The sequence below is a fragment of the Gracilinanus agilis genome, chromosome 6 (assembly GCF_016433145.1).
Source record: "Gracilinanus agilis isolate LMUSP501 chromosome 6, AgileGrace, whole genome shotgun sequence".
In the NCBI taxonomy this organism is placed as follows: domain Eukaryota; kingdom Metazoa; phylum Chordata; class Mammalia; order Didelphimorphia; family Didelphidae; genus Gracilinanus; species Gracilinanus agilis.
The window spans coordinates 48573507-48587136 of NC_058135.1; the positions used below are offsets into that span (position 1 = coordinate 48573507).

General features: G+C 33.6%; 1 protein-coding gene across 1 annotated transcript in view; it reads left to right on the forward strand.

The window, feature by feature from the left end:
- Window positions 1–13630, forward strand: part of BANK1 (B cell scaffold protein with ankyrin repeats 1) — a 485106-nt gene that overhangs the window by 209541 nt on the left and 261935 nt on the right. Inside the window, exon 7 of the mRNA XM_044681628.1 lies at window positions 1677–1873. Within this exon, the coding sequence (XP_044537563.1) occupies window positions 1677–1873 (197 nt within the window). The remainder of the gene's footprint in view (window positions 1–1676; window positions 1874–13630) is intronic.

Below are 13630 nucleotides of genomic sequence, written 5' to 3' on the forward strand. Positions count from 1 at the left end.
TAGAGACAATGTCTTTTCCTTGGTACAAAAATAGGTGCTTAAAAGATTTTTTTTTAATTGAGTTGTTCAGAGAAGATAGGAACTCAGGAATAGAATGGAAATCTTTACTTAATTTTGGATTACATAAAAGTGATGTATAATAATAGTTAGCAGTTGCATAATACTTATAGTATTTAGGTAGTTTGTAAAGCATTTTGTACATATTTATCTCATTTTATCCTCAAAATAACTCTTTTTACAAATGAGGCAGAGATTAAATGACTTGCCCAGGATCATATTGCTACTAAATTAGCCATAGCTGAATTTAAACTCAAATATTTCTGATTCAAGGACCAATAATGTGTCCACTGAGCCATCACACACACACACACACACACACACACACACACACACACACACACACACACACACACCCCTGATCCATATATGTGTAAGTATGCACATGTCTTCATGTGTGGTTTAATGTGCAAATTTACATGTATGTACATGTTCTTGTGTGTAGCTATAATACAAGCTATGGACTGTGTGTATAATATGTGTGTTGTGTGCATTTGTGTTTGTGTATATGAGTATTCAAGTGATGAATATTATGACCACAGTGTTACACGAAACTGATACAGCGGAATGACAGAAAAAGATGAAATGGTAGTAGGAACTAGACTGGGTTTTGACATTAACTTAACTCTTAGGACTTTAAAACTTTCACCAATAACAAATGGGAAGAAACAAGAGTTCAAGTATGTTATCCACATTGGCCTTCTTATTTATCCATGAAACCAGTTATAGAAAAATGGTGGCATCTCACAAAGATTCTCCTTGAAGAGGTGACTAAAAGGAGTTGGAGTACTTGGTTTATTGTCATGGGGGATGAAACAGAGACATCTACTGTCATACTCTGAAGCATTAGGCTATAAGTATATAGCAATGTGTATATACTGTATATAATATATACTTGTGTATGCACAAATACACACAGATACAAGTATGCATATATAATGGAGCTACATATGTGTGTATATTCCTGCATGTTACACACTTGTATACTATTATTCTATTATATTCTGTGTAATATATTATATTTTACTATTATATAATAGAATAATATGTATTTCTATTTATTTATATTTATATAATATAGAATAATAAATAATAGAATAATATAGAATAATGGAATAATTATATTTATAATTATATGATATGAAATAATATATGACATAAAATAATAGAATAATATATTTATATAATATATAATAGAATTATATGAAATAATATATTTATATAATATAGAATAATATATTAAATAGAACATTTGTATATATAAATATACATATAGATCAACTGGTATACACACAGATGTATATACCTACATGTTGGTATACATGTTTACATATATTGCTGTTTGGACCAAGTGTGTGATTCATTGATACAGGAAACTCCAGGTTTGCACCTTCTCTGCCTCCTCTATCCTTAGAAAGTCCCTTGGAGGCACTGAGAGTTTAAGTGACTTTCCCAAGGTCATATTAACAGTTTTTGCCAGAAGCCAGACTCAGACTCAGTGTATCCTTGATGCTAAGACCAGCCCTCTTTTATTCACTCTGGAGCATTGCTGCTCATATATGTGATCCTTGAAGTTATTTTTTATGGTGTTAAAATGCTTGACTTTTCTATGTTTACAGATAAGCAATTGCAAGAACTTCCAACCCTTCTGCACTGTGCAGCAAAGTTTGGCTTAAAGAATTTCGCTGTCCACTTACTTCAGTGTTCTGGTGCCAGTTGGGCATCGAAAGTTAAAAACAGAGAGGGAGCAGACCCCACACGGATCTCTGAAAGCCAAGGTCATGCACAGCTCAAAAGAATCTTTGAAGAATTTTCTGTGAGTTACAAATGGGTCCAATTATGGTGTCTGTTTGCATTCTGACCTTATATGAAAATGTTGCTATTCATCTCTCATCAGTAGGGTTTGGGATTGTTTTTTTCAGTAGAACTGTATATACACACATATGCACAAATGAGTATGTGTGTTTGTGTATGCTATAAATACATATCAATACATGTGTACATATGCCTATTTACACATACATCCATGTAGACATACATATATACATTTCATATATAATTTTATACATCCACATATACACATACATGTATATTTATACTAAGTGCTGAATTTATTGGTCCACATTTTCCCATTCTTGCCCCATTTCATGTTGAACCATATTTACTAGACAATTTTAGCAGTATACTAAATTGATGCCTTTAATGCCACATTATTTTAATTGAATTTTTTGTGTTGCATAGCCTACTTGTTAGAGGTAATGCATTTAATCCAGGATTGTTTAACATTTGTCTATTATAAATTATTGCTGGGTTAGAAAAAATGTACATGTACATAAAAGCAAAACATAATAGAAGCCTTTTAAATCTGGTATATAAGAGATAATCTGATTAGTTTTTAAAAAGAGTTCACAAAGAGTTAATGAATCAGGAAGTTTCTTTTATGATTGCTTCCAGTGATCTCCATCTAAGATGCAGTCTGCAGTTACCCTCAGTTAATGCTTCAGCTAATGACATCACCCAAACAAAGAATGTCATGGAGAAAAATGAGAACAAAAAAATAGCTATTTTACTTGAAATATGAAATTCCTAAAATGTAAAAGTATTCTTAAACATAATGGTGTGAAATATTGAACTTTACTTACAATTTAGTCTTCATTTTTCCAATAAATAGTTGGGAAATAACTGGCATCATGGCAGAGAAATTGTTTTCCTCAAAATTCTTCAATAACACAAGTCTAAAAAAGAAGGGATAGTGTGCCAGATATGCAGTGAATCCATAATATAAGAAGAATGAAAGGTCTTACTGCCTTAGGTAAAAATCTCAGGAAATAATATCTGAGAATTGAAATGCTTAGATCTCCCCCTTGGCATCCCCAAGCCCCATCCATTTAGCAGAAGTCACCACTATAGACTTGGCGTCTTGTGCTTCACTATCTCTGTCCTATACCCCCTCGACAACAAAGCCCCTACACCAACTTCTTTAGTTGCTTCTCCAGGGAGAATCTTTGAGAGATCCCTCCATTTCTCCATTTTTCTGTACATAGTGAGAATGCCAGTATGGATAAGGTTCTTAAAGTCTGTTTCTACACATTGGTCACTGGCAAAAGATTCAAAGACTGATTGATAGTTAAATAATGTCTAAACCCCATCTAATTTGCAATATCTTTTTTTCTCCTTTTCTATCATTCCACTAACATCACTTCAGAAATTGAAAAAAGGCTCCAGCCCAGGACTAAAGGCATTACATAGCTTTATTGATTTTATTTATCATGGCCAGAATATTAATGGTCTATTGGCCAACAATAGATAACCCTGCATCTACTTAATAAGGCTGGTCCCTCCTATTTAGCAATTGTCTTTTGCTTTAAGTCCTTCCCTTCACTATCTATCTATCTATCTATCTATCTATCTATCTATCTATCTATCTATCTATCTATCTACCTACCTATCCATATATATATGTATATATATATATATATATATATATATAGATATATAAAACTTGTGTATTCTGGGGATGCAGACTTAGCAGCTAATAAATTATTTCCTGATGCTGCTTCAATTGCTGTGCTTTTCTGGATAACCTTTGACTCTAGGTTGCTAGGTACTGCTAAAAGAAGATTCTTTAACATATTTTGTCATGTCGATTGGGCAGCTGAAGTATTTAGGCAACTACCTGATGTTGGCAAATGGCTGCAGCTGTTGCAAGGGATGATCCCAGCAGCAATTACCATAACTCCAGAGCTATTGGGTGCAGTCTTGCTTTTTGTTTTGTTTTGTTTTGTTATGGTTTGCTTTTTAGCAAACAGGCCATAGCAAACATTTTTTAATGTTGTTTTGTGTGTCTATGCATAGTTGACTTCTGTGACACACCATATATATGGTGTGCTTCTTAATCTATCTGTCAGAATGATTACTATCCTTATTATCAGTTTTCTATTCTAAAAAAATATGGAAAGTCTGGATTTCTCCAGTGGAGAAATGTCAGAAATGCACAGTCATTCTATAATAAGCTATAGAAAATTAATTCATTTAAAGATCTATTTCTTATTAAAATGCATTTTATATCTGCTTGGGTAAATGGCATAATATTTAAACATTACTAAAATATTTCCTTATCAGTAGCATCTCAATATATTTTGTACATTTACCTATTGTTTATAATTATTATATTATTATATTTATAATTCAAGTTAAACATAAATGTCAATGTCTATACAGAAAATTAATTCAAACAGGAGCAGCTAGGTAGCATAGTAGATAGAGTGCCATTCCTGGAGTTGGGAGGACCTGGGTTCAAATCTAGTCTCAGACATTTTTCCTAGCAGTGTGATTCAAGTGCTATATTTTAAAAAAAAATCAAAAACAAAGAAAAAGTTGGGTTTGAATTCTCTCATTGGGTCAGGTATGTGATTGAAATGATGTTATCTGTTGTAGAAAATTGACTTTAAGATCCTGATATTTCTTCTCATTGTGTTCATTAAGACACTCTCAGTTTTTCTAGATATTTTTTCAAAAGGTTTATTTTCCAACTCTTTAGTTGAACACAGTTAAATTAAAAAATGTTTGTGTTTCTAAGATTCACACACAGTCATTGTCTTTTGAGTGTAGAGATGTGACCCATTGGTGGATTCTAATTTCTAAGTGCTGAAGAAATGACTTGGCATAGACCATTCTTAAAAATATAGAGAAGAAAAAACATATACATATATTTAGGTTGTTGCTAATATCATATTGGCTGAATTTTCCTGTCAATGATCTTTTCCATTCTTCCACTGCATTAAAATCTTTCCTTTCCAGTCTTCCCCTCTTTCAGCTATATTGAAGAATATTATTAAATATTCTTATTTATTATATTAATATTAAGTATTATATATTATAATTATATATAACATAATATAAATATTAAAAATCAGGATCCAATTCAAGTTTTGGGGGGTTTCTTCTACAAATATTTGGCCAGCTGCAGCCCCTTTTCCTTGGTGTATCTTTCTAGACAACATTTCCACTTCTCATTAAGGATTGAGATTGTAGAGTCCAGTTCTGATTGGATTGCTACAAAAAACTGAAAGATTTGGTCCAATTGATGACATCTCTCATCATAATGCTCTTAGAAGGTTCTGGATTGCCTGACTTGGAGACCATGTTTTCAGCAGACCAAGTTACCTAAGAGTAACTTGGGTTTTGTTTCATTTTTTTGGCACATGTGTGAGGTTAAATTTTACTAATTATTTTATACTCCAAACTCATCACATTTCCATTGGATTGTGTAGCTCTTCATTTATGAAGGAGATCAAAAAATTGACTCTCTTAGCTGCTGTTTTGTGGCATCCATTTGCTCTATCAGTTGAAAATGAGATAAATTAAACACCAGTGAAACTAGCTCTACCAATTACTTTGTCTTTCTGAAGAGAACCTGTACTGCTTATTTTAAACATTTTTCTACTTAGCTTAAACATTTTTCAATCTCAAGTAATTTTTGTCATTACATATTCTTTCTTTATGAATAGCACTTGTTTACCTTTCTTATATTTCTGTTGTTTAGAAAGGACTAAGCCTATAACTGTGATCCAAATCCTGCCTGACCACGAGCTAAGAATGGCTTTAAAGTTTTTAAGCATAATAAATTTTTTTATAAACTATAACAACCATTCTTAACTCAAAGGCTGCACAAAACAGGCAATAGAGCATTCAAACTATGTTTTTCTAACCCCTCATTTATAGTATTTGTAAACTGAGAATCTTCTCCATATCTAAGTTGTTGTTTTGGGTTATTGATAAAAGATAGATTAACTGCCTCTCTCTTGTTGAATGTTTATCTTTTTTTTTCCTTGATAATTAAACTCAGGATTACAGAGTATTTAATTTGGGGTTGCATGGTCCAACTTTTGGGGGTTTTGAAACATGTTATCATTCTTTTTCCCACATAGAAAAATATTGAGTTATCAGTTGACAATGATCATGTTGAAAGTAACAATCATTTAATTAATGTTTGTAGGTCCATGGCCTAAGAGATGGATAATTCATAGCATTCTCTACCTAGCTCACCTTTTCTGCCACATTTCTACTTCACAATGAAAAGGAATGGAAATTGCCTGAAAGTAGGAGGCACTGTATTTTCATCACTGGATTGCTTTGCCCCCAAACTAATATTTATCACTCCAGTGGTCAATCATTCAGTGATAAGTAAGTTTGTCAGAACTTGACTATTATAGTTCTTAGCAGACAAAAAGTCTATTACCAGGTCTATATTCAAAACTTCTTCAGCCTCTTGAAAGTTTTCGCTGCTTTGGAATCATTATAATACACACTCACATATATTTATATAAGTTAATATAAATGCATATGGGAATATGTGTGTGCATGTATGTATGTATACATATATTTGTCTACTATAATAATACTATAAGAATAATCTTATAGAGTCCACAACACCTCTTTGTTATAATGAGTCAAGAGAATAGGATTCTAGTGGAGAAAAACTATTAGATAAGAAATCAGGAGACCAAGCTTAAAGAGTTGTGTTTTAGAGATTCAAAAAAAAGTTTAACTAATTATATTTTAGTAGTTAGTAATAGTTATATCCCAACATGAATCTAGAGAATCTTTTACCATTCTTCTTATTATTAATAATAAAGTATCTAAACATATATATTAATATGTCTATTAAATATAACAAATAAAATTAAAATATATAAATATAAAATTATATTTCATATTTGTTGGATACTTTAAAGTTTTAAAAACACTTTTTAAAGAAACCTTAAGAAACTTTCCTGGGTCCAGAGTAACAGTATCAAGAAGAAATGTTTACTGGGAAGGCAGTATGTTGTACCGGACTGGTAGTCACTTGATTTAGATGATATCACTGTTTTGCCATTAATTAGGCATGAGCCATGAAGCAAGTCACTCAGTCTTTTGGGGTTCCAGTTTCCTCACCAGTCTCAGAAATTTCTACTGAATTGTAGCTATGAGAAGATTTGTCACACCAGTGATTATTACTTTTCCCTGAAATTAAAAGTGGTAGGGAAATTCACACCTGGCTTGGGTTTCAGAGATTCTTTGAAAAGCTTCATGATGGATGGATCAAATGTTCTAAAACAATTGGAGAAAATGAATTTAAAATATGCATATTTAAATATAAAATTTCTTTTGCTTCTGCTCGCCAGCTGTTTTGCTGTCAAAAATGATTAAATTAATGTTCAGAATAGCCTTTGTAAGGATGTAGATGTTATCTTTAGCCCAAATGTGATACCAAAAGTTCTGAAAGTCTTCTAAGCACTTAAATCCAAAGTAAAATATTATATTTCTTGCCTTCCAATTTCGTGTCCCAAAGTCACACTCTGAAAATCAAGAGGAAAAGCCCACTTAAATATGTTCAGTTGGAATAACAAACAGAACCTAGTTGTAAAGATTCCAATTATCCCCAGAATATAAGGTCTTTGAGGACAGGCAGTCCTCCGGCGAGCCAGTGCCTTGCACAAAAGAATAAATGAGAGTCGAAATGCATCTTAGAGGTGGGATAATTGGCGTTTTATTGTCTCCCTTTTTGGCAACTGCAAAGGATCTTTTAAGAATGATTACATCATGTCGCAGGTAGATCATTTCTCTTTCTGTGACCCAATTTTCTCTTCTTTGACCTACCTATGAGGAATGCCTGTTGTTCCTGTGTACTAAGAGAGCATTTTCATGTGTGTGTGACTATTGCCCTCTAGTGGCTAGCAGACAGATAATGGAACCCAAATCTTGTTTAAAGGGAAGGGGGTCTGTGGGGGTGAAGAGGAAGATCGCTTTGTAGCCCAGGGAGGGGACGCTAACACATTCCTGGTACAGACAATAATAGCTTGGTCTAGAAGATGAATTTGTCGTTTGATGAACAAAGTTTCTGTTTAAATACCCAGCGGGCGATGATCTTTCCCTTCTCTCTATCTTGAATTTGCTGTCATGATTGCACCATTAGTACTTTATTTTGCAGAAACTCACCCATGCCATATTTTTATTTTCTAGCTACATGTACCACACACTTTATATAACATGGTCTCTCCCAGTTGGTTCACTGTGTGTCTTTTCTTTCATAGTGTTTTGATTCTTTGTGGAAAGGGACCAGCATCTTATTTCCTGTCATAGCATCTGGCACAGAAATAGGGATGTAGTCGATATTTGCTATCAATACATTTACCTCTAATATCAATATCTTAATTAGATAAAAATTAAATACAAAATGAAAAAGCAGATGTGATGAAACTTGGGACTTGGATCTAGACCTAGAGAGTGATCTTCCACCTTGGTCATAATGTTAACCATGAGTTCCTTTGTTTTTAATTAATTTCTCTGGCTACAAAGTTGGCAGGATTTCTCCAAGTCTCATTTTAGGGACTTGTAGTTAATTAATGTGAACTTCATTATTGTATCAGAATTTGATGCTTTTTGGCTTGGGTCAATGATAAATCAAAGGTACAGGACGCCCAAGAGGTCGGATCAAATAGATTGTCTACTGTCTGCCAAGCAATGTGCTAAGGATTTGAAAGAAGCAAAACAAGTCCCTTCTTTCAAGAAGCTTACAATCTAATGGGAGAAAAAGCATGCAGGTCATTAGGTAAGTGGCTAGTAGTTGATGTAAACAGGCTGCCATCTGTTTAAACAAAAGATAGTATAAAAGAAAGGACTGAAAGCAGATTAGAGAAAGAGATTTAGAAAAGAAAGCAGACTGCTCATATACTGAGAATAATCAATGGATGGGCAGCCTACCAGCTCTGTTAGTAATCACATACTGTTAAGAGGTCAAGCGATCAAGAGAATGGGAATGATAGCAGAACCTCCCTTTATAGGAGGACACGGATAGATTTTTATTAGAATAGTTCTGGATAGGTTGTAATCTACCTCACAGAAAGAATATCCATATCAATGAGATTGTACTTCCACAGAAATACCAAATAAGATCTCCTTGTCCCCAAAAGTCTTGGTTTAAGTTTTAGCAATTAAAGCTTATCTGTATTAAAAACAAACAAGCATAAAAAATCATTATTTGGTAAAAGTCATTGAGATGACTGGAAAGTCGTTTGGCAGAAACAAAGTATAGAGTGATATCTTACACCATTCACTAAGATAAAAATGAATACATGATAATACACACAAAAGGAGATATCATAAGTAAATGAGAACAGGGTACCTATCAGATTTATGGATAGGAGAAGAATTTATGAGTCAACACGAGATGGGGAGCATTGTGAGATGTAAAAGGGATAATTTGAGTATATTAAATTGAAAAAGCTTTGTAAAAAACAACAAAAAACATTTCTCTTATTAAAAAGAAAAACTTTCCATTTCTTTACCCCTAATGATAAATTACTGTAAGCCACACATTGATACCTTCTTTCTAGCTTGAAGTCCACTTCTCTCAATATTTTCCCATACTCATCCATTGTAAAGCTACACCTAAAATAAAATTTAATCATTTTTCAGATTTCTACATGATCCAGTATACATAATATTAAACTAAAATTGATAGTTATATTTACTGTCATCAGCTGTGCTATATCAAATACAGCTTATCCCAAAAGCCTTAGTGAAAGTTTAAGCTATTGAAGCTGTTTTGCTTAAAACATTCCTACAAAAAAATCTAAAAAAGGTAAATTTTATTGTTATCATAGTTTAATATAGTTAAAATTGTTATGTTCTTTTTATATACTTTGTTATATAATGAATATAGACAGATATGACTCAGATGAATAGGCCTTAAGCCAAAGAGAAGAGCCCAGAATTGTAACTTGTAGGAATTTAGCAGTGGGGTAGTAGAGATTCTGAAAACTGCTCTCACAAGGCAAGTGGTTTTTACCTAGCAATGCCCATACTTAATCTTCTTGAAATCAGCATAAAATCCTGGAACAAACCATATACCTTAAAATTTTAAGGACAAAATTTCAGATTAAAGTGACACATTAAAACATTAATCATATAGTCTTCCCTCTCTCCCCCATCATTCATCTGAAACCTAGACTTCATATATTTTGGGTTTTACTGAAAATGAACTTTATATTAGACAAAAGAACCGGTGTGCATCTGCTTATTAAGTTGTTCAACTATAGTATTTTGTCCTGACAAGCTTAAACTTTTTTTTTATAGCCAGAGACCATTTCAAAAACCTTTTATCTGTAGTTTTATTGCAAATGTTGAGGGAGTGAAAAAGACAATACACTTCTGTCAGGGGAATTAAGTGGTTTCAATTCATATCCCACTCTGTTCCAATTATGTGAGTAGTACAGAATTATTGGATGTATGGATGCTATTAATTATGCTAGCACAGTGGTAGTGCAATTGTCTAGTTACATAATCCTAATGACTCATTTTAAATTTGAGAACTATAACCGTTCAGGATTAGAACAAGGTTTCAAACACTTTCAGGTTGGATACACAATTCTAGCCAAGTTGGAAACAGACGAAGAGAGCTGATTCTCTTCAAGTGCACACTATTCAACTTGGAGCTATGTGTCGGTTATCCACATTAAAACGATAACAACAAAATCAAAGCTCTCAGGAGACAAGAGAATTTGTGTCCTGTAAAATTTCTCTTTCCAAGAAAATTCTGTTTCTCATTATGATAAGCTTATTAACTTATTCATCATAATTATTTCCCTGCTCACTAAGGCATTTTTGTAGTCATTGTCATTCAATCATTTCCAACTCTTTGTGACCCCATTTTGAGGTTTTCTTGGCCAGGATACTGGAGTGGTTTGCCATTTCCTTTTCAAAACTCATTTTAGAGATGAGGAACTGAGTCAAAAATGGTTAAGTGACTTGGAAGGGTCACAGAGCTAGTAATTGTCTAAGGCCAGATTTGAACTTGGGAAGATGATTCCACTCACTGCACCACCTAGCTGCCCCTACACTAAGGCATTCATTATCTTAACCATCCCAATATCTGCCCCCCAAATTTTGTGAAGCAGTCAAGTAGGTACTGGAGATACTAACTAACAAGAAACACAGTCTCATGTCCTTGAACATCCTCAAGTCAAGTGGGGGAAATTCATTTATATAAACTTATTTGTGCATGCTATCAGTATGGTACAGCCACTTTAAATGTGTTTTCTCTTTAGCTGCTGTTTTTTTATTTTGAATATTTCCCCCTAGTTACATATTTCATGTTCTTTCCCTCTCCCCCAAACCCTCCTAACCTCCCTTAGCCAACACACAATTCCACTGGGTTTTACATGTATCACTGATCAAGACCTAATTCCATATTATTGATGGTTGGATTAGAGTTATCATTTAGTATTTACATCCCCAATAATATCCCCATCAGCCCATGTGTTCAAGCAGTTGATTTTTTCTGTGTTTCTCCTCCCACAGTTCTTCCTCTGAATGTGCTTTAGCTGCTATTTTAAAAAAATAATGGCATGATTAAAAATGTATGCTCTTTTTGAAAGTACTTGTGATAAGAGCAATTTCAGATCTGATTCTGTGTTAGGAGTCTTGCATAGACTTTTCTTTTGTACACTATCCAAATAATGTCCAATATAGCTGTAGCAGCAGCTAGTGGTTGCTGTTGGGAGATTGAGAAAAAGATAGCCACAAATTCTCTGACTTACAGACTTCAGACTATGGAGATGAATATTTCTTTAAATTACAAAACAATAAAAATGAAAAAAAAGTTTATTAAAAATGAAAGATATCTTACTCCCTCTCCTAATGAATGAAGTCTGGTTGTTCCAATATCAAAGCATCCATGATTTTATTCCAGTCCTATCTAATACAATCTAACAAGATCTTATTAAGTCACAGCTTTATGAAAGTGTTGTCCTGAGGACTATGGATAGAAAGACAAAAAAAAAAAACCCACCCTCAAAGAGTTTACATTCTCCTAAAGAGTAAAGGATGCCATATGGAAATGTGTCTACATGCTACCCTGAGTAGAAAGGAGAGATTGCTAAAAGGATTAAGGAGATTGAGAAAAGTTTCCCATAGGAAATGGAACATTAGCTGAGCCTTTCAAGAAATGAGGACAGAGAATCTAAGAGCCAGAAAAAAAAGAGTATATTCTAATCATGGAAGATACTCTTTTCAAAGTTACAGTGGTCAGCGATAGAGTACCAATCTTAGGGAAATGAGCAGGCCAATTTGGCAGAAATGTAAAGAGTAATTGAAGGGGAATAATACGCACTATCCCTAGAAAGGTAGATCAGAATCCAAACTTGCAAGACAAATGTCATGGTGAGGAGTTTGTATTTTACTAAAGAGGCCTTGGGAGCCATAGAAGGTTCTTAAGCAGATAGTTTCCATGATCATACATATATCTTCAGAAGCTATGTGGAGAATTGATTGGAAAGACTATAAGTTTGGCTTCTAATTAAGAGACTATTGTAATTTCCCAGGCAGGAGGAGTTTGGACCCTGACCTGAGAGAGGTGTCATCGAGTAAAGATAAGGGAATGGATACAAGAGAGTGTATGTGAGCGTAGATTCAACCAGATTTAGCATCTATTTCAACATGAGGATAAAGAAGAGGAGAAAACCATGAATCACTGGATAACTGGAGGGATAATGCTGCCATTAACTGGAATAAAGCTAGGAAGCAGAGTTTTGAAGTTTAAAAAAATTTATTATGCATATGCTATATGTCTGGCATTGTTTTACAAATATGATCTCATTTTATCCTCATAAGAACCCTGGTAGGTGAGTAGAGGAATTTTGGCTAAGGAATAGAAGAATGCATCCTAGGTTAGATACATAGAATTTCAGTGGTTGGGAAATGTGAAGCCTTTATTAAGATAGGAAGGTACTAAAAGTAGTAGATTTGCCAAACTAGAAGTTAGTTCCGTCTTAGTGGGACATGTTACAGCTCATTAATATGCCAATTTAAACAATGATGTAAATCTTCACCCATCTACACGACTTAGATAAGTTTTAGTGGATTGTCTGAGCCTCAGAAGGGTGAAGTGACTTTCTAATGAATAATAATATTAATTATTATATCATTATAAAAATGATATAATAAATAATATTAATATTAATAAGTGTCAGAAGTAGAATTGGAACCTAGATCTTCTCGACTCATGCCCACTACTTTCTTTACCCTACTTTACTATATCTCATTGGCATAGTGCCAATATAGAAAATTTCAGAGTGATTTTGTTTTGTATCATTTTGGCTGTACAGCAATTTCTCTGAAAGGGAATTTGGAGATTTTAGAGAGCTGTAAACACAGTTTGCATGTATGATATGGAAGTCAACAAAGGTTAGCCTTAGCTGCCTTAGAGAGATATAGTGTCTTGGGCTAGGGAGGGAAGTGACCATCCCACTGGATTCTCCATATCAGAGGTAAGGGGTTTAATTTTGTACTTTTCATTTCAGGAAGGACATGGATGAACCAGAGAGTGTTCAGAATAGAATAATGAAGATGGCAAAGTGTCCTAAAATCTTGTTTTTTGAGGATTCATTAAAGGACTGGAAATACTTAACATGGTGACTAGAAGAGGCTGTTTTGCTGTGTTTTTAATGGATGCCAGGGACCATGATAGCTATATTAAAGCACTTATGGGTCACCATGTGAATGGGCATATTAGATTTGTCCTTCTCAA